At 44.3% G+C, this 21,698-nt stretch overlaps 1 protein-coding gene across 5 annotated transcripts; it reads left to right on the forward strand.

Moving 5' to 3' along the window:
* The first annotated feature begins 386 nt into the window (after positions 1–386).
* SLC39A13 (solute carrier family 39 member 13) lies at positions 387–20,918 on the forward strand. 5 transcript variants are annotated; one of them, XM_068193667.1, is made up of 12 exons: positions 402–541; positions 5,054–5,152; positions 5,499–5,607; positions 6,332–6,631; positions 7,065–7,178; positions 8,819–8,937; positions 10,168–10,311; positions 15,485–15,574; positions 16,116–16,166; positions 16,399–16,531; positions 16,666–16,765; positions 18,225–20,918. In XM_068193667.1, the coding sequence occupies exons 4-12, from the start codon at positions 6,364–6,366 to the stop codon at positions 18,298–18,300; spliced, it is 1,095 nt and encodes a 364-aa protein (XP_068049768.1). In that variant the 5' UTR covers positions 402–541; positions 5,054–5,152; positions 5,499–5,607; positions 6,332–6,363; the 3' UTR covers positions 18,301–20,918. The 5 variants fall into 5 exon arrangements, with proteins under 5 accessions (XP_068049767.1, XP_068049768.1, XP_068049769.1 ...); XM_068193668.1 differs by lacking the exon at positions 5,499–5,607; XM_068193671.1 differs by lacking the exon at positions 5,054–5,152 and having other exon boundaries at positions 525–541.
* Positions 20,919–21,698: the final 780 nt, after the last annotated feature.

Here is a 21,698-nt window from a genome sequence, read left to right on the forward strand (position 1 = left end):
CGAGGCTCAGTCCTCAGCCACACTTTCTTCTGCTCTAACAACTTCCAGAAATTCTGCGCAAACCCCGGTTTCACACTGTGCTTGTCTCTACACATCTGTAGCCCAAAGAATTTATAATCCATTTAAGGAGATTAAAAAATAAAGAAAAAAAAAATCTCAGCAAGCATGTTCCAGAAGTCCGGCTCTCGCACAGCACGCGGGTCCCCGCAGCCCGCGTCGGGGATGTGCACAAACACCGCACCGCCTACGAGCCGCGAGGGGCCGTTTCCCAGGACTTTGTTTCGCCGTGTGGCCGTGGCCGTGGCCGTGGCCCGGCTCCCGCCCCGCCGCCCCGGCCCGGCCGGACACAGCGGCGGCGGCCGGAAGCGCAGCGCGGCAGCGGCGGGTGCCCGGCGGGGCGGCGGCGCTGGAGCCGAGGAGGCCGGGACCGACGTGGCCGGCCGGGGGAGGCGGAGCCGAGGGGCCGCCGGGCGGGGCAGGCCCGCGCCGAGCCGCGGCTGGATGGCAGCGGCGGCCCGGGGCACGGCGGCGGTGGCGCACGGTAACCGCGGCTGGCGGCCCGGGGGCGCAGGCGGGGGCGGCCGGGCCACGGCCGGCCGCTGCTGCGGTGCGAGGGGGGACGGCGGGGCCGGGTGCGGCAGCGCAGCTCAACTCAACTCAGCCACGGGCGGCGGGACGGGGTGAGCGGGGGCGGGCAGCGCCACACGCAGCGCAGCCGAGTCCGGCTCTGGAGGGGTCCGGCCCGGCCGAGCGAGGGACAACTTTGGGAAAGACGTGCCGGGGAGCGCCTGGCGGGGCCGCTGCTGCCGGCAGCCGTGCCCCGGGCCGGCGGGACCCTGGGCTGCCCGCCGCCCGCTCCGGGGCCGCGGCTGCCCCTGGGCTCCCGGGGCCGCGTCCGCCCTCGCAGCCCGCCTTTGCCGCAGCTCGCCGGAGAGCGGGGCTGGGCGGCTACCGCTGCGGGCGTGCCGGGGGCTGCGAGCGCAGTCCCCGCGGGACGCAGCCGACAAAGTTTTGGAAGTCCCTCCTCCGGTAGACGATGCCGCGGGGACGGGCCGGGTCTGCGCGGCCACAGTGGCACAGGGACCCCGGGCGGCAAGTAATGTGCTGCTCCAGAAAGGTGCGTGAGCAGCGCTCATTACTAATTCGCCCCGCGGCAGACATGTCTCGCTTTGCATCGCTCGGCGTTCCTCTAATGGAAAACCCGCGCTGTCCGTCCCACCCGCCGCGATGTGACAGACGGTGACACGAGCGGGCCCGCCGCGTTAATCGCCTGCGGTGAGAGCGGGGCCGGAGCCCGGCCCGGGCTGGGCGAGGGCAGCGGGAGCGGGGCGGTCTGCCCGGCCTGTGCTTCGGGCTGCCACGGAGAGTAGGCTGGGAGGAGAGACGTCCCAGGTAGTCCAGGGGGAATGAAAGCCATTGCCTGGTCCTCAAACTTCCCTCTCATCCTAGGGATGGGGAAGGAGTCGCAGTCTCCCAAGCTCCGTTAGTGGTCAGTCGGTTTCAAATGCCTTACTTGCCAGCTCGTAGTTTTGCCCCGGGTCTGTAATCTGTTCTGATCTGCGACCCATTGTTTGTAATCCTGTGCATTCCCAGCCTTTAGCTGCGCACGCTGGCATTTGCAGAAATGCGAGTCTGTGCAGAGTGGTTTTTTATGAGAGGGATGGGGCAAAAGGGAAGGGTCCCACCAGAGCAGTGCATTCCTTAGAGATGGGCAGTGATTCAGAGAGAAGGGAGTGCTCAGGGAGTACTGGAGACCTTTTGTGCTTCTGCCGAGGTCAGAGTTTCCAGGAGGAATTCAAAACTCTCCACGGGGGCTAATGGAGGGAGGTGGCTCATGCAGAGTTTTTTTGGCTGAATATTATGCTTCCTCCCTGGAAAATAACTTTTTTCCATTCCATGCAGTACTCTTTTGCAACTGTAAGACCAGGCAACTGGCTTCCAGGGAAAACACTGGTAAAAAAAGCCTTTTATTTTATTTTTGTTTCCCTTTCAACAACATCTAAAATGTTATTATGTGGCAATGAGCAATTGCATGGAGAGAAGAAATTGTGTGGTCTGAGAAGGCAGAATGTCTAGGAAGAGAGTAATAGATAGAAGCATGGTCATCATGTCAATGTTTCATTTTCTCTTTCCAGTAGGTTTTTGCCTTGGCATTTTAATTTTGTCCATGTTTCCTCAGTCACTGCCCGCTACAGAGGTGCTCAGTGAGCACTGTGAGATAGGGGAGGCCCTAGGAGCCTTATGGATCTCCTGGCTTGGTGTGCAGCTTCCTCTGCCCCTGCTCAGGAGCATGTAAATGGCAAATTCTCATTCATTTGTTTTTTCTGGGCTGGGAAAACCTAATGGTTATTCCAGTCCTGAGGCTGTTGCAGGAAGAGCTGAGCAGACCTGAGTCCTGAGTGCACAGACACGTGGTGCTCTGGAGAGTGCTGCCAGTGGTCATGGTCAATAGGCTGTGAATCAAGCACAGCTGGGAGCTGTGATCCCCGATGGAGAATTGTCAAAACTGATAAGTAAATGACCCTCTGGCTATTTTTCTCCCAGAGTTGCATGTTTTTAAGGATGTGATAAACCCTACTGGAGAAAAGACATCTCTAAACCTGCTTATGCCTCTGCCTTGTGACCAGAGATGTCTCTGAGAGCCTGCAGTGCTTTCTCTAGAAATTTCTCAAGACATTCTCTGTCTGGGTTCCTAAAACAGATGCTGTTGTCTAAAATTAAGGGTAGATATAGACTTCCTCCACCCTTTGCAACTGTTTTGACAGGGTCTTATTTTCCTCTTGAGCAGTTTTTTTTTCCTGTGACTACATCTTCACTGCTTATTTTCTTCCTCTTAAAGGAAGAAAATATATATTTGCCATAGGGGTAACCAGTTAGAATGTTTGAATCTAGAGACTTTGGTAATGTTCTAATGAGATGGAGAAGCAAAGAGACTGTAGAGATAAAAAGCTGCTTTTTTTTTTTTTTGAGCAAGTGGTTATGATGTGTTGAGAATAAAGAAATGCTGGGAATATGCTCTAAGCAGTTAGCTGGACACAAGGAGAAGTTCAGGTGTGTCCTGGACAATACACTGAGTTTCTCATAAATGTTTTATAAACATGAGGAATTTATTGCATGAGATATGGGGTTATTCTTGAGGTGTGATGTAATGATGGTCTGGCAGCACAGGAGTAAAAAAATGTGCTGCTTTTTCCTCATGTGAGTAACAGCAGAATAAAGACCTGTGGGCCACAGAAAGTTGACCAACACTAATGTGAGTTAGGGGAATCAGTTTTCTACACTTTATACCCATTTGTTTTCCACCACCATCCCCTTTTTGAGGAACCTGATCCCTTTTGTGGCTGGAAGAGCGACATGAAGCCAAGTATGCAAACCTTTTTCAGAGTCCTGGACATGACTTTTGTCCTGTGTGCTACTGCATCTCAGTCTCTAAGACCCTTTCAGGTGTCTCTTGGGGCTTTTGTGGGTTTTGAGTGTGGAGAATGAAATACAGGAAATCGACCTGTTGAATCAATTGCAGTGTTTACTTTTCCAGATTGATTCTCAAAAGCTGTGACAATGTGACAAAGGAGATTTGTGCTGCTTCCCATCATTGCTGAGCTGTATGTGTGTGTTGCTTCTTCATAGGCATGTATAGTTGCATAAATTCTGATTTAATTTTGGTGTGTTCCTCACAAAGTTCTTAGTCATTTTATAGATCTAATCCTATCATAAAGGACGAGGACATCCATCAGGCTCACTCCAGGGTTGGAAGGGGTTTAGGCCTGAAGGACTTCAAAGAAAGGATCTAATCTTTGCAATGAAATGGTATCTGCATGAGCTGTTTCTTTTTCTCTAAATTAAAAAAAAGCCAAACCAAAAAAACTCCAACAAAAAAATAGTGCTGGAGATTCTGCATCCTAGATAACCTGTTTTGGTATATCCCCACTTTGGCACTATGTATATTTGTTTCTTTATATTCAGGCTATATCTTGTTTACCATTTGAACTGATGTGGAAGAATCGTTGAGTACTTCTCCCCCGTTCTTGTGACTCTTAATGTATGCAGGCTGTTCTGTTCCTTTGCTGTTATCTTTTTAAGAATAAACACACCCAGGTCCTTCGGTCGTTTTTCCGGGTCATGCTCTCTATACTCTAGTTTTGTTTCTTTCCACAGCAGTGTCTCAGATTTTTGCATGGGTTTTATGAGGAAGAATATGTGGGGCTGGACGTTGTCTGTTGGCTAAAGACTCACCTGTGTGAGACCCACAGTGTGACTACTACTATGTCCCAGGATGATTTTTACCCTTTTTGTAGCAACATAAGCCTGCTGGCTTGGAATTAATTTCTCATTCAGTGTATGCTTTTTCTTTGTGGCATGTTGGAATTACTGTTCTGTCATTTCCACTTGATTCCACACCTGCCTCCCCTGCCTTTAGTGTACTGCTTTGTACTGATCTTTACTGAGATTGGTTTGATAGTCGGTTACAGGTAGGTATGGGGTTCCTGCAGCCAGATCAAAACACTGCAATAAGATGCCCCAAAATACTAAGCTGGTTTGAATTTGATGTGTTGAGGGATTTTAGTTTTTTGGTTGTAAGAGAAAAGTGATAGCATTAGTGGTCCTTGCTCAACCAGCCAAGCCAGTGTCTCACTGATTCCTGCTTGTGTCCCTGCTCCTGATGCCCATGGTCACTATGCTTAGAGGTTGGTGTTCTCCTTCAGAGAAGCCATGGCACCCTGTCCCTTAATTTCTTTTTGATTGCTTTTGATTGCAGCTTGGCCTTCCTCCCTGCAGTGTTTTTGTTCATGGACTGAAATTGGCAAAGGGCCATGAGTTTAAAAAAGCTTTTTTCCTGCTTGTTTGTTCTGATGTTGTTCACTGGTGGAGTCTGGTGTAAGCATGGAGAGGTGATGCTTCGTGAAGAAGGGGAGGCAAGGGGCAACACTGTCCTTTTCATCCACAGACTTAGATTGGCTCCAACATCCTGAATTTTGTCTTGAGAATGGCAGGTCCCTTTCTATCTGGCTGTTACTTAATGCTTTGATATCTTTATCAATTTCTTATCTTATAGGTAACTACCAACTGATCATTTAATTTGATCAAGAGTCCTTCAGAGGATTGAAGTTACTGGTGTGTAACTTCTCCCACCTTTTTTTTTCCTTTTATAAAGGTAGGTGAGGCATGATGCTTCTCCAGCCTACTTGTGGCCTTCCCATACTCCTGTATATTTTCAAAGATGGTCACTGATACTTCAGAGATTAGACTGATTTCTTACATGCTTTCGGGTGAATGCTCTTATTACCTCTCAAGAGCTGTTTTGTGAACATTTGTTAGGTCTGTCTTTTTCTAACCCACCCTTTCCTCTCATTTCCAAATTATTTTTGCTTGTCACATATCACTTCTGGAGATTCAAGGACCATTTGTACTTCAGCCTTTACATCATTTGCTTTCTTTCCCTCTTTGTCAATGACTCTAATTATCTTTATTTTTCTCTTCTAACATGCCCTATTCTCCAGTTTTCTTTTGACTGCAGAGCTCTTACTAACAGCTGTGCTGGTTTTTACTAAGAGACCATCTAATCCAGTATCCTTCCACAAAAGGTTAAAAACAGGACAAGTAGATATGGTATTTTTCAAGTACACTTCCATTCTCCCACTCCTCTCATATCAGGGAATTTCCTGAGTCTGATGTGAACTGTTTAACCATTAACAATCAATAGATTGGTCTTTCTAGTACTTGTCCTATCTTTAGATAAGTGCACGTAAAATTTTTCATCATTTTTGGAGAAGTGCTGTCACAGAAGTTAACTGCTGATAAAGGGTCATATTTGTTTGTTGTGAAGCTGACCCTCACTGGCTCCGCATGGATGGGTGTCAGCACATGTGTCTGATGAGATGGTGAATAATCTACCCTGTTCCCCATCTTTTCACCACTCATGGGTTTACAGACTTCTGTTATGTTGCCTGTCTTGCATCCTAATTTGTTACAAGGGTGCTGTTCCATGCCAAAGAGAAGACTTACCTGGTAGCATCTCTGGTCAATACCTTTCACTGAAGCCTTGGGACACTGAAGGGCAAGAACAAGGGTACTTGGAGTCCTTGTCCAGCCCATCTGAAGGGAAATAGTGAAAGCCTGATGCTTTCCCAAGATGTCTCAGTTTCATGCACCCATTGATGAACAGCCTCTCTGTCCTTTAGTGCTGTGTTGAAATCAAGAAGAGTTTCAGATGTTCCTCATGGGTATTCATACTTGTGCTAAGACACTGAAGGGAGGGCTTGGTTGTTCCTCTGGGATGGTGGAACAGAGGGTTGAACATGTTTTCAGGACTTCTTTCCCCTTATCTTTTCAGAGATTGGCCAGCCTGGCTGAGACCACTTAGCAATGACAAAACAAAATCTCCTGCTTGATGGGACGCTCTCCTTGTTTCTGATCGTGGCCTGTGAAGCTCAGCAGCTCCCGAGGAGTCATGTTGCTGCTAGTTCTGGTTCTCTGTGTGACAAGGAGGCAGAGCCTTGGGGACACCTGTTCAGCAGTGAGCGGCTGGATGCTTGGATCTGTTCCCTCATCGGTTCCTTCATGGTGGGGCTGAGTGGGGTCTTCCCCTTGCTGGTGATCCCCCTTGAGACGGGAGCTGCGCTGCGCTCCGAAGGTGAATCTGCCTACTGCATTGGCCTTTCTGAAGCCACCTGTCCTGGGATGTGACAGCAGCACAGTGGTGAACAGGACCTTGTCACAGAAATGTTGTTCTCTAAAATAGAAAGTCTGTTTTTGGTGCTTTAGTCCATGCCTGTGAATTTGAAAGGGAAACCTTTGACAAATATAAGCCCTGGATGGAGCTTGTACAAAGAGTACTGTTTCTCACCCTGCTTGGTTCAGGACCTTCCCAGACACTACTGTCCCAGCCAAGTGGTGTAAGGGCTTTTTCTTGCACTCCATTTGGTTTATTCTCTCTCCTTCGAAAGCTTGCTTTGCAGATGCTTCAAGTTTGGGTTTCTTTGTGCAAAATCTCAGCTGGAGATGTTTTGGTCCCTGGCTGAGTAGTGATCAGTTTTTTATTTTGTTTCTTCTGTTTTTTTTTTCAGCTGGGTCACACCGTTTGAAGCAGTTGTTGAGTTTTGCAATTGGTGGACTACTGGGAAATGTGTTTCTCCACCTGCTTCCTGAAGCCTGGGCCTACACATGCAGTGCAACAACAGGTATGAGAGCCTTATGTGCCTGGTAGCAGCTTGTGCTGTGCCTGTTTTGAGTCTGTTCCACCTTGAAAGCCTAAGACCAGCCAGTCTGGGTCAGCCCAAAAACTGGTCTAGGCTGGTATCCTTTTTCAAGTGATATATAAAAGCAAATGCCTAGGGAAGGATGTGAGAATAAAAAACCACACACGGAATACTTCATCTTTGTACTCAGCAATCCTCCAAAGACTTTGAAATTAGAGGCTTCCTCAGTTCGCCATGGTTTCTTTGTGTTTAGTAACTTGGAATGGTTTTCTTGTTTATCGACTTTTTCTATCATGCCTTGGACTCCTGTAAATCTCTGATGATTTCCCTTTGTCCCTTCTGTAAGGAAAGGGAATGCTTCTTTAACCTGATGGGAGGTTATTGTTGTGTATGTGGTCTGGTACATGAACATGTTCACTGTCTTATGTGGGGATCAGGTGCACCTTTTTAACAAATGTGTCCCTGTAACAGTGTTACTCCTAGAACATCTTTCTTGGCACTAACTGGGGCCCCTCTGTTGGATGCTTTGTTTTATGGGAGCTCATGTGTTGCAGTTTTTGCTCCGTGAGAAATCATGGAATATTGTCTATAGAGCCACAATTAAGATTGGAGGGTGGGGCAGGGGAAGAAAAAGGAAATGGAGGTGTCAGAAACTTGTGTTTGCCAGCAAACTAAGCATTAAGCTGGTATAGACCTTTTGGTATCAGTGTAGCTCCTTCATCCCTCAAATAGCCAGGGTTGCTGAAACCTATAATGTTTGTATCTATCTACTTCAGCAAACTCGTATCATAGAAGGCAAGTGCTGCTGCATCCCACCTGTTGAGAAACCAATAAGTCATTTTTCTGCTGAAAATGTGAGAGAGGGAAGATGATGCCCTGGGTTTCCCAGACTTTCTTGCACCTATGTACTGGGGTTTCAAATCTGCCAGGCCTTTAGTCCTCTTCTTCATCACAAATCTAGCACTGTCAGCAGAACTTCCTGTACTTTTTTTCACCCTTTCTACAGTGGTTCCCAAATTACTCTGTCTTCCTGCTCAAGCTTGTTTGCTTCTGCCAGATTGTCCTGAAGTGTAAAGGTTTCCTTGACCCATGTAAGTCCTGTTACAGAGTCGTTCTGTTCTTCCATTGCAATGTAATTTCCATTTCTGGCAGTAAGGTTGAATGGATTATTATCTCACAAGCTTGACTGTAATTGAAAAGAAAGTTTATAGCTTTGGGCATAATAACTTACTGAGGTGTGGTAGAAAGGGGAAGGTGAATTTGTAACTCCACCAATGGCAGATTTCTTGTCAGGGCTTGCTGCTGAGTAGGTACAGCTGCTGGATTTTTGTTGATATAATATTCACTTGCCTCTGGAGCTCAGGGAAGTTCCCAGTGTTGTCAGGAAATATTATGGGTTGAGCTGATGTGGAAAAAGGGATGGTAGCTCTCACTCTGAGTGTCTCGAGTTGATGATGTCTGTTAGATCAAGAATGAGCAAGTTAAACTAATCTGTTTTGAGATGTGTTTACTCCTCCTAGCTCGCAGTGTGTTTTTGCACTGTCGTTTATTTTTTTGTCTTGGAAAGGCATGAAAAACTATGTATTTAACAGAGACATTAAGAGTTCTCTTTTGTCCTTCAGGAGAAGGGCAGAGCTTTCAGCAGCAGAAGCTTCTGGGTCTCTGGGTGATCATTGGTTTCCTGACCTTCCTGGTGCTAGAGAAGATCTTCCTAGAGAAAGAGGAGGAATATCCTGGTGTGGTAAGTTAGTAGTCTGAGATGAGGGAGTGCTCTTATACTTGAAGCTCTGTACTAAATACCTCATGGGCCCTATCTGACAGTGTCAGGAAATTATCCTGTAGCTGTGAGTACCTTGTAATTTCCCTTTGGGAGTTTTTTGCCACTGGTCTGTAGGAGTAGGTTTCATCTTCAGGCTTTTGTTTTGTGGTTTTAACTGAGATTTCTCACTTCTGGTTTGGTTTTGTTCTTTATGTGGTAAGTGTAAAAGAGAGCTCCTGTTCTGTGGGGGCTGGGAGCTGGAGCACTCTGCAAATCAGACTTTTGCTCAAGTAAGCTTTGAGGAGTGACAGCTTGCTAATGCATGTTCCATGGACCCATCGTGACATTTTCTTTCTGGGTCCTCAGTCAGGACAAAGGCCAGCCTTCTTGAAGATGTTTCTTCTTGGTTATGTCCTGGACCAGATGTTTGTTTGGGTGACTTTGTGTGGTAGAAGGGATTTATAACTGGCTAGGTAATCCTAAGTTCAAAAGGAGTCACCCAGCTGCAAAGGGGAGATGTAGATGAGGTAGCAGAAGGTAATTCCAAGACAGAGGAGAGCACCTAGTCTTCAGACATCTGCACAACTCCTAGTTGCAGCTCCTTTAGACTGTTCAGTCCTTGCTGTGCCATGACTTTCGAGAGGTGAAACTGCAGGTCAGGCACTACATAAGAGCAATTAGGTGTTAACTTTGACTCAAGGTGAGACTTTAATGCCCGAAAGGAACTTCATCTTCTCAATTAAAGAGAGGCTGAAATCCTAGACAAATATCTTGTTGTTTGGAAGATGATGATCCCAGTTATAGAATAATTCTGTAGACTTAGTTGTTCTGTTGCAGTGGGGAGAGCAAGACTCTTTTCCCCATCTCCTGCTGAGATGGAGTTGTATTTCTCTGGGCAGCAGCTACTAACAGGAGGCACAGGCTCAGTCCTTTATCTTTCTAGTGGAACTTTACTCATGCCAAGGGGCTGTGACTCCAATTCCTCCTCTTTCTATTTCTCTTGAGGATTGGGAGGTCTTAGCTCTTGTTATCTTTCAGGGCAGATGTCACAATGCTCTCTGAATCTGTCTCATTTCTGGCAGTCGTTATTAAACTGGGGTGTCAAAGCTGCTGAGTCACATTGTAAGGACGAAAGGATTAAGGGTGAAGGTTGGATTTCTGATCCTGATTCATGCTCATTCATCATTGACAAGTCTGTTTCCCCTAATTTAGGATTGTGATTCCAAAGCACCATCTGGAAAGATTCCCAATGGAAGTGGCTGCCCCGTGCCAAAGGGGTCCTCTCAGTCCCAAAGAGCACGAGCTCAGTGTAATGGCTCCTCTCTCCAGTCTGGTCCAAAAAACAACAGAATCAAGGTAAGAGGCCCACAAACTTACCGTCACTTGTTAGTCAGGTATTGTCTGTGGAAAGACTGTGCTTGAATGGAGAACTCAGCATTTGAGTTGTGCTTAATTTTGCTCTGTCAAAGTTTATCCTGGTCACAGCAGGGAGGGAATAGCAGACTCAGAGAAAATCTATGCTGCAGCTTATGTGGAAGAGGCAAAGTCAATATTATAAAGGCACAACTCCGATGATGTGTGTTTTGGCTGAATTCTGAAAACAAAATACAGAATTTTATGTTTTGTTACTCTATATTTTATAGTCAATATGTCTTTTTTGCTTATTTTTTTTGCACCATGATTTCTCTGTTCTCTACAGCCTGCATTGTACCAATTCTGAGCTGCACTTTTCCTTTTAAGGCACCTTTTGGAAGTGTTTTGACACCTTTAGGAAGTGTGTTGAAGCTACCCAGTGTCGAATTTAAAAGTTCACTTTCTCAGATTATCAGTTTACCTGCTGCCAAAAAGGACTTCTTGTCCACTTCTGTCTCCAAACCTGTATTTCCCATCGCTTCCTTTGCACTGGATCTCATCTGACCTCACAGTGAGCCTATTCGGGGAGCTAAACAGGCAAAGAATTTGCTTGTCTACACCCACACACCCACCTCCCACCCCCTAGTCTATTTCTCTCCTAACTTAACTTCTTGAATCAGCTTGGCATGCAGACAGGCAGCCTGTAGTGCTGGGATAAGGGAGATCAGCAGGCTCATAGGACTGGAGGTGGAGGAAGAGTCCTGCACCATGGGGAAGTGGATAACCTTTACATTAGCTTTACTTCCTGTTCCCTGTTACTATCTTTGTACTGTGGAAAACCCTTTTCTAGATGAACATTACAAGAGAGAGAGTAAACAACCACTTTGGTGAAGGAGGACCTGCAATTTGAGTTTGAAAGCCCATAAAAATGTGCAAGATTGTATGAGAGTAACTATGGGCAGAAAGTGTGCTTGCATGAAGTAGCCCAAAGTTGGATATGTGGTCAGGCAGAGGCTCTTCAGTTTTTCTATTTTAAATCTGTTTTGCTGTAACTTTATAACTCTTCCTACAGAACATGAAAGTTATGCTGAGGTCACTGAGTATTTTTGACATCTGTCACATTCATGTAATTTGTACAGAACACTGCACAAACTGCAAGGTGCCACCTGGATGTTTCTAGAGGTGATAGTAGTGAAGACACCAATATTACTGGGTTATGAAACATTGTGCTCTAATTTTGGAAGGGTTTATATAAGGAACTATAGACTACTGATTTCAAGTAGAAATGAAACACAGATAGGGATACAATTGCTCAGGGATACATAAAATAATAATGTAATTAATGCTAATTGATACGATTTTATGTAAGATAAATTCTTATCAACCAGACATTTTTCTTGCCTCTTATTCAGGCATAAAATTGTTTAATAAAGGTCATGACAAGTGTATGTAAAACAACTTTCTCCCCCATTGTAATCAACTTTGCTAATATTAACTGTATTTAAAATCTGTTATTCTGTGTTATCAAAAGGGACTAGTTTAATGCAGGCCCCCTCAAATCTGTTTGGGTTATGATTTTTCTAAGTTATTATTTATAAAAACAGTATATCTTCACATTTGCAGGTACTGTGTTACATAAATGGCACATTGTGACTGAATGAAGACAGCAATAGCAGCTAAATTGAGTAACTTCATCAGAAAAAAGTGCTGAATTTTTAACAGGTTTTGATACATGCAATTATAAGGAATAGATTAAGAAGGACCTCGGATCATATTTACAAGATGGGGATAGTTTCTAGTCAGTCAATGCCTTGGAAAAACACATGAGGATTACAGTAGGAAATTGTCTGAACACATTCTTCCCTCATGGTGCTACAGACAGGAGGATGGGTGAGTAGGAAATAATATGTAAGAGCAGAGGTGAGAGTTCCTCATTCTGTATAGCAGTAGTGAAACAGCTATCTGGCTTTTTCCAGTAGTGCTATTCCAAATATCCAAAATACTACTAATAACTTGCAAAGGAGCCAGAAAGAGATTAAATAATACTTTAAGTTTGCAGTACATAATAAGTGGCTTTCTTTAGTTTAGCTCTGTAGTCATGGCAGATCAAGGGTAACTTAGAGCATACAAATACCCATGTTAGAGGAATGACTAAATTTGAATAGTTACAGCTACAGCAAACAGTAGTAGACTAGAACTTAGAGATAACTCTCTAACTGAGGGTAACTTGCCAATGGACCAACTGGCCTTATAGATAGCAGATGTTTTTGTCACTTTTGAGCTGTAAGCTGTGGTTTAAGCTGCTCTCTACAGAGTACATGACAGCTTAAGAAACACTGAAATTTGTGCATAAATTAAATTAAGTTCTTTCAGTTGTGTTACGTGGAAGGTGTAGGCAACCATGGAGAGCCCTTCAGCTTTTAAATCCTAACACATCTGTTCAATTTTACAGACGGTTGTTGATATGCATGAATTAGAAACTTAATGGATGTAGTTTTAACTTTTTACCTTCTGATCTTTTAATCTGAATATTTTAATAGTCTTCCTGGTAGGGTGGAAATTATCAAACCTACCAAGATACTCCTGCGTTGTTAGCCTGTTTCCTTAGGCAACAACATAAGCAGTCATTCCATCTGTCTGTCCATCTGTTCTGCCCTTCATTTTCAATAACTTTTGAACCCATAATTAATTTTCCTTGAGTTCAAGAGAGGATAGGAGTCTTAAAGGTGATCAGATTTCTGCAAGTTCCATAAAAATCAGCATGACAGTAGAAGGGGAAGGCAAAGGGATGCCCTGTTGAAAGCCATAACTGGGACTGGTGCCACATGCTGCCTCGCTGATGTGCCTGGCTGCAGCTGGGACGGAGCTGCCGTGCAACATGTGCTGGGCAGGGCACGTGCAGGGAACTGGTGATGCTGAGAGTGAACAGAGCAGGTACTCGCGAAGGAAAGAGTGAAATCCATAGCATGACAGATTTTTTTGGTTCTCCTATTCACTCAGAAACCCCTGTTTCTTCAGCAAGCAAAAAGGGAAAGATACTATTTAAATGAACAAAGTCACCCTTCAGGGCTTAATTATTAGTAAGTTGTAGAGAGCTGACTGTTGTCCACATATATATATTAGAACTTCTGCTTTTTAGCTGCTGCTAGAATTTGTCCTAGCTTGAAAATGGCAGATGGGAGGTTTCCTTTACATGCAAACATAATCCAGTTCTGTTCCTCATTGCAGCCTTTATTCCCTCAACAGGTAAAAACATTGTGTTCAGTACTTTTGCCTTGCTTATTCTTTCTTTCTCCCTGTGGCACATGGGGTCCTGGTAGATTTGTGGAAGTATGTTTTATTACACAGTGACATTAATTCTGAAGCATGAACATAAACACTTCATCTGGCTGTGCTCTTTATGAGCAATGAGAACATCCTATTAGGGATTTGCAGAATGTAAATGTCAGAGGCTCATAACTGTCAAATCAACCCAATTTATTTCTGAGCACTCCAAAGCTTTGCTTCTTTCAGTGACAGCTTTTGCCCAAGCCAGTGACAACAAAAAGTCATAATGTTTTAATCATGAAGTCTATTTTTTCTCTATATGGTGGTATGGGAAAGCATTTTTGTGTAAAACTTCTGTGAATAATTATTATTATCCTGTGGGGGAAACGCCATCACGTAAAAACACAACATGAAAAGGAGAATTTTAGTCATAGTTAACGGTCTAGGAATGAGAATATGAAGAATGAGAAGTAAAACTGTTGCATTTTTGTGTCTGCCTGCATGCATTTATTTGGGTTTCCTTTCTTATAAAAACATGCAGGGATCTTTTTTGCCTTCATTGTGGAGATCTTACTTAGCTTATTACTTAAAAGTGGGGTAGGCTTTGCTTAATTCTTAGTTTTTGTATTTAATCGTCAGTGCACTTAAAAAAATTTAGAGGCTACAAAGGTGCCCCAAGATAGTGCAGTAAAAGTGCCCTGCAGAAACGTGGTGCTTTGGAGAGAGAGGTTTGACAGAAGGCTCCTGAGCTGTGGCATACAACTGACAAAAAGATGTCCCAGGCAGACTTGATAGAAACAGGGAAGAGCACAAGACCAAAAAGAGCAGGTGAAGTCCATCAGCACTTGTGGTTGTCCAGCTGAACTTGGGCATCTGATGCTGTGGTGAAGTAAGAGGTTAATGTTTCACAGTTTCCAGGCAAGTGTCTCCACTCACTGGATACTGCCCTGTATCTGGAGTTCTTGCAGTCCAGAGATGGCTTGATATATGGGCTAACACCTGGTTTGATAATAATTTAAACTGAAGTGCCATATAGTGAATTGCAGTATCTCAGGACCAACATGCAGTAGTTTTTGTTAAATATGATAGACAACCCCCCAAAAACCTGTGAGTAAAGAGCTGGGGTGGTACCCTTGTAAATGACTTTAGGTCAAATACGCAGATTTTGTCAGGAGATGACCCTAGTTAGGATGATGGGGAATTTTAACTTGTAGATGGACTTATGAGGAAGACAGCTGCTTTATGCTTATATTTTTAAGAAATGTGTTTATATGCAAATGCTGATACATCTATCCAGCCTTCTAGTAGGTGTTTTTTTTGGTGACTGTCATCACTATCTTCTCTTTTGATTTTTTTGTTAAGGGAAAGCAAACCCACAAGCATGAACTTTTCTGGTACAATGTTTGAAGATTTATTTAGTTAGAGAAAGCAATTCCAGCAGCGTTTGTTCTGTTGCATTGTTCTTGCCAGCTTTTGAAGAGGAGATGTTTAACAGTTGGATATTAAAGTACATGACTTGAAAACAAGATCAAGTCATACTTGAAGCCAGTCACCTGTGTAAATCAGTCAGTGTTACCTAAAATTGGTTTGACTTAGAATTAAATATATTCTTGCTTTTTGGCTTTCTTCTTTTTTATTTCTTTTTCTGTTTCTAGAGCTCTTCATCATTTGCACACAGTAGTTATTCTAATCTCAGACAATACTTGCCTACCCTAAAACTTAGTTTACTCTAAAACCAAAAATTACATTTAATTTGTACTCAAGCAGTGACAGTTCAAGATTTTCAGCAGAAGCATTGTGCTCTGTCCTTTCCCATCTGATTATGACTGCATAACCCATGTCTAAGCCGTGTGCTTTTTTATCTTCTTACATCTCTTCCTTTATCAGGGGTTTTTCTTTCTCTTTGCAGATTAGTGGATACCTCAATCTGCTGGCCAACACAATTGATAACTTCACACACGGCCTGGCAGTAGCAGCCAGCTTCCTGGTTAGCAAAAAGGTAAGGTTCTGTCCCCAGCTGTGTACTGAAATGGAGAGGCCTCGTCTCGAGTATGATACAACATGCAGAACAGCCAAAAAATGCAAGGAGTTCCTTCCTATTTGCTGGAATTTTCTGAGAAAATGCAGGCTACAGTAAAACCCAACCATATCCTGATCTTCTGATGCAGAGCTTGTTTGAATTTGGGACATATTAGTCATTTGTACTGGCATTAGGGGATGGATTAGCTCATCTACCCTCATCTACTCAAAAGACAGTCCAGATATAACATGATGAGGATGGTCACCTCAGAAACTGGGACATAGACAAGGCAGAGATGTTTATTACATTTTTGCTTTGGTCTTCAACACTGATGATGGGCTATGGGGTCCCCATTGCCCTGAGCTGGAGCATCGTGACTGTGAGAATGATAAACTCCCAGTTAACCTTGCACTGATGTGGTATCTGCTGCTCCATCTGGATCCCTGTAAGTGTATGGGACCTGATGAGATTCATCCAAGAATAGTGGGATTGTTTCCTAATCACTTTCTCTCTGCTGCAGGTTGGGTTCCTAACCACAATGGCCATTCTCCTGCATGAAATCCCACACGAGGTGAGAAGGCTTTGTATCCTGCCATTGTGAGGGGGATTACAATGTGCTTCATCTACTTAGAGGAGGTCTGGGTCCTGTTAACATCTTGTCTTCTCGAATGCTGCTCCCTCTGGGGAGACAGACAACATTGAAAACCAGAACAGTCTTGAAGCACTGGCCTTCTTGTGAATGACCTTTGTAAGTGAGAATTTAGTATTCAAGTTCATTAACTGTCAGCTCTTGGTTTTCTTAGGTTGGAGACTTCGCAATCCTACTTCGGGCTGGCTTTGATCGCTGGAGTGCAGCCAAGATGCAGCTTTCCACAGCTCTGGGGGGAATTCTAGGAGCCTGCTTTGCAATATGTGCTCAGTCACCAAAAGGAGCAGGTAAGGTTCCCTGTGACCTCTGTAGAAATGGGGGAGGAGGTAGTGCTTGTCATCCTTCTGTATCTTCTTTCCCTTCTGTGTTGTGTCCCATGGCTCTATCTCAGTAATAACTGAAGCTTTCTGTATTTGTGCAGGAGAAACAGTAGCCTGGATCCTCCCTTTCACTTCTGGAGGATTTCTGTACATTGCCTTGGTAAATGTTGTGCCTGATCTCCTGGAGGAAAAGAATCCTTGGTAAGTGCTCCCTCCTGTTCCTCTGCAGCAATTTGCACTGCCAGGGGGCAGGGATATAACCCTTCCCTGTGCCTCTTCTGGAAGTGTATGAATGCCAGCTTTCCACATCCTATGGACAAGGCTGGAATCAAAATAGACTGCTTGCTATCTATTGCATTTGTGGGACTACTAAGACCCTCTATAAATGAGAGCTTTCACCTGGGTGAGTCCCAGAGATTGTGCTGGCACAGTATGCAGCAGGGCCAACTAGAGCAAGTTCCTGGGAAACATGTCCAGTAAGGACACCACTTCCCAGTTTGTGTTTTCAGCTTCCAGTACATACTGGTGTAGGAACTGTCTGAACCAGGGCCCCGCAGAGGTGTGTATGTCTGATAACCACATGTGAATCTATCCTTCCATGCTTCTCTCATCCCTTTCTGACCCTATCCATTAATTCTCACCTCTGCAACCTCCTTTTGGCTGCAGTTTGCAGAGTTTGACTCCACTGTGTTATGTGATGCTTATTATTTGGTTTTTACACTCTTGCATATTGATTGTTTATTAGGTATCACTGTGTTGCTGTGTGAGTAGAAAAATAATATTTTCTTCACTTTATCACTTAGCATTTCATAGCCTGTCATTGTGTTCCACCTCAGACATCTCTCTTCTGCACTGGTATATATATTCCAATGTATTTGGGTTTCTCTCATGTATTATTTTAGTTTCTTGCAGTCTAATTAAGGCTGTAGCAGGTCCAAATCCAGCTGTTCCACAGCAAAGGCCCTCTCACATCTATTGGCAGAGCTGCTCCTGAATGTTCCCTCCTATTTCAATTGTAATAACACAAGTAACTTTAGTAGTTTAAATAAGATGCCTTGGTTCACCTAGTTAATTTTGACTGAAACAGTGCTCAAAAAACCAACTCCACAGTTCTTTCTGAGGACGTATGAACTTTTTGTGGAGGAATGTTAATTTGGGTTGGTAACCTCTTGTGTTGGCAGAGGTTGTTGGTAGAATATGCAGAAGTGGGAGGCACACAGTCACTTAAATCCAACATAAACCTGAGATAGTGCTAAAAGAATGGCCAAAATTGTTGATTTTTTTTTCTGTAACTGTAGTTGTTAGCTGGGTGAGGTCCCTAAAATGTCTGTGCACATGCTGCATAAAGGCTGCTTTCCTCGTGAGTGAAAGGACATGAATATGTATCTGAATAGTGCATGACTGAATCAGCTTGAATTGATTTGGAAGCCTGGAGTTGGGCCTTGCTGCTGAGTGGAATAAGTCCATGCCAATTTATAGACAACTCCTTTGCTTGGGGTGCTGGGAAGGGCTTCTCATCTGTGTTAGTGACTTCATACAGCTGTTGTGTTCTCCACGTGGTAAATTTGGAAGGACAAAGAACAAATCATTGGAGAGCTCTGTGCAGCTGCCTATGGGGATTGGTTTATGGCTCCTCCTAATTTTGCTGTTTCTTTCCCAGGAATTCCCTGCAGCAAATTCTGCTCCTGTGTACGGGCATTACAGTCATGGTGCTACTCGCGCTCACAACTGAGTGACCTCTGCGCAGACCTCATGATGCCTCCCAGAGCCACCACAGTGACTCTGAGCTTTACAAAGCAATAAGGAACACTAATGTTACTTCCCACGTGTGTGCACGCAGATCTGGCTGCTAGTATGAGAAGCGGGTGACAGAGAGGTCTGGTTGTGCAAGACTTCATTCCCTGGCTCTCCTATCTCTGTTCTGCTAAAATCCACACATGAGGGCTTCTGTTCTTTTTTTTTGCTTGGTTGGTTTTTACGGAGCAAAAGATACACTGGGCAGAAACAAACTGAACAACTGCTCCACTGTGAGTGAATGATGTTTCATTTGGTTCATTCTGATGGAACTGCACCTCCCAAGCTCTTGTGTGGAAACAACAGAGGTGATTCCTGTAGCTGATGAAGATAAAGGATTTTTCCTACTACTTTAAGGGCTGGAGGCAGAACAGGCATGACAAAGCTTTAACCAGAACCCCCTACCAATGAGAGGTTGATGGTGCTATGAGACAGAGGGGAAGAGACCCTTTCCAACTTGATCTCCAGCTGTTCATTGTCACCACTTGTTCCTAAAGGTAGTATTGGCCTCAGCAGTCCAGCTCTTTTGGTCTATTTTGTTTACATTGAAATTGAGCCAAAAGCTTGAGGCATTTTAGGGTAGGTCACTAAAAGTAAATGACTCAGCTTGGAGATTACTTGCCTCAGCCCTAACCACTCCAGTAGCCAGCACAGCCCAGCTGTTTATCTGGTAAATGATCAGTAAATGTTTCTTCAGTTGCCAACTACCAGCTCGCTCATGTCTCGAGGGAAAGCCGTGTAGCTGTTGTGACTGAGCTCCCTCTCCTATAACCATTAGTTGAACATGCCTCTGAGCCTGCTCATGAGACCTGATTCACGCACCATCTGCCCCAAACGGTGTTTCAGAGCTTTCTTGAGGTGTAGCATGTTAGACCTGCCCAGCATGCTACAGCACCCCTAGACTGTCATGGCAGAGGTGCTTGAACACTACAGCCTGGTCAGCAGCTGATAACTCCTGGTTAGCTTTTCCTCTGTTCAGTGTAGACGATTTAAGAGCATGCTGTAGATGGCAGCCTATTTCTGGGGTTCTTACCTCACAGTGGAGTTCATCTGTTGAGGATGAATGAATAAGAAATAATACTGACAGCTTTTAGATGGGAAGGTTGAAACTGCTGGTGAAAATATTTTTAAGTAAGGTGAGAAAGGGATATGAAAGGGTGACAAATATGTATGCTTTAAGAGGAGTTTTCTGTTATGTGATGCCTGGGATAAAACCTTTGGCAATTTGAGACCAATAAAAAGAAATAAAATTTCTAGTGCTTTCCTTCATCCCAGCTCACAGGGCTGACCAGGCCATAATTCCACAGGGATGTTTTATTGCCACGGAGATGCGCACAATTACTAGATCATCCCTTCTGCAGAAATTAACTTTGATTTGCTTAAATTTGTTTAAAAACAGGTCTAATTGAACTAAGAGAGTCACTGAACACAAAACAGGTGCCACAGTGTGATTTACACCAACTTAGCTCAGTCTTAAAACAGCTTTTTTTAAGCAGTACAGCTCTCCAGTCTGCCCGGGGCCTTACCAAGAGGACTCGTGCCTTGAGAGGGCGATTTGGGTCAGAGCAGCAAGGCAGGTATACTGCCCACAGCAGAGGCATTACTTCCCTGAGAGATTCCTGAACTGTTGACACAGTTCTTTTTTATGACAGCTCCTGTCCTACTTTTCAGTGAGTGCTGAGAGCTCATGCTTGCAGTTCTGTCTGCCCAGGAACTGCTGTCTGAAATTTTTTCAGCTTTCCTTTCCCTGGACTTACATTAGTAACTAGTTTCACTGCAATGAGGAGGGAGCCTTAGTGCAATTGTTTATTCCTCTTTACAAAGTTGCCTTCCTGTGCCAACTACTCTCTCCATCATTCAATTGTCGTGAGGTCTGAAGGTAGCTTCCATTTCCTCCTTTCCTGGAAGGATGATTAATCCAGTTAGCCTGCAGGGACTGGGGGAGTATGCCAACCCTCTGGCTCTAGCTTTGGGGGTTCCTTCTGCCCAGGGACTGCAGCTAAGCAGACCCTGTAACAGAGCTCTGGAGGAAGCAAGCTTGCACAGAAAGTTGTGCCTGCTGTTTCTCAAGATGTCTTTCCCAAAATAAGGCTGGCATTTAAGTTGAGGCATTGCCAGGTGAGTGCCCATGAGTTGGCGTTGTTGCATCAGCACTGAGCCTTGCCAAGACTGAAAACCGCAGTCAGGATTTTATACTCAGTGTTCAGGAATGTGAAGTGGATGACACTGAACAAAGAATTTCTGAGCTGTTTTTCTTGGCTGCTATCACAGGCATGGATAGTCTGTGGTTCTTGGGAAGATACCCTGGTAGGAGGTAGCATGGGTCCTGTGGGAGGGAGGGGTTCAATAGATTTCTACTGCGTCAGCCCTAGGGCTGAGCATTGAGAGCCTTGGGAGGAGATGGAGCATCACTCCACCACATTTGTCACTTTTGGAAATGCAGAGAGAATTGTATTTTCTAGCTCTATTTTTTCAGCTGCTCTTATGCATTTTCCCCCTTCATCTGTATTGGTCTGCTCTGCATGGAGACAATAGAGATGAAATAAATGGTTTTCCATGTTAGGTTGTGTTGTTGGTTATTTTATTTGGTTGGTTTAGGCTTTTTTTGAAGTTCCTACTTTCCTTTGATTTAAAAATTCAGTTTAAATTTCATTTGAATTACACAGACATATCTCTGGGTTAGTCCAGAGTAGTTTGGACTCTGGGTTGCTGTCAGACTTTCCCAAGACTTTCACAGTTGAAAGAAAAAGTTCTATTCCTGTTTCTTCTTTCTGCTGCCATGGAACTGTTGTCCAGGAGTAGTGTGGTAGAATTACAATTCTTGAACTGCTGCTGCTCTGGGTTCCCTGAAAAGCATCACCAAATAAATTTCTCCTCTTTCAGGGGAGAGCTTGCATGGTAACTTTACTGTTCAGAGAGTTTTGTAATCATGCTTGACTGTAATCAGTTATTTTTTAAAATCAAAAAGCCTCAAGGCCTGTCTGGTCACACCTGCCATGTCACATCCATATGACAAAGGTGCCATCACGAAAGGTTGTGTGTTCCAATTGCCCTGAAAGGAGTAAAAGGAAATTCTCTACCCTTCAAAAACATGGGTTCAGAAAATGTCTTATTCTACCCTTCATTTGAAAGATTTTCAGCTATAAATGATGCATTTGTATCTCTTATTACCCAAAGTCTTCTGTAAAAAGAAGGAAAACCATAACCCAAGAGCTGGAAAAAGATGAAAGTAGGTAAGTGATCAAGGGCATGATGTCACAGTCCGTGGATTTTGCCAGTAATCTACATTTTGGAATCTCTGTCCATGAATTTACCACACTGCACTCTTGGGCTGTGCTGG

This window comes from Anomalospiza imberbis, chromosome 6 (genome assembly GCF_031753505.1).
Source record: "Anomalospiza imberbis isolate Cuckoo-Finch-1a 21T00152 chromosome 6, ASM3175350v1, whole genome shotgun sequence".
Classification (NCBI taxonomy): Eukaryota; Metazoa; Chordata; class Aves; order Passeriformes; family Viduidae; genus Anomalospiza; species Anomalospiza imberbis.

Excerpts from the sequence above, each read along its gene's own strand:
- SLC39A13 (XM_068193666.1), top strand. The coding sequence starts at position 6,364 with ATGACAAAACAAAATCTCCTGCTTGATGGGACGCTCTCCTTGTTTCTG. Across the intron at positions 6,632-7,064 it reads AGCTGCGCTGCGCTCCGAAG|CTGGGTCACACCGTTTGAAG; the intron begins GTGAATCTGCCT and ends TTTTTTTTTCAG. Across the intron at positions 16,167-16,398 it reads TGCATGAAATCCCACACGAG|GTTGGAGACTTCGCAATCCT; the intron begins GTGAGAAGGCTT and ends TGGTTTTCTTAG.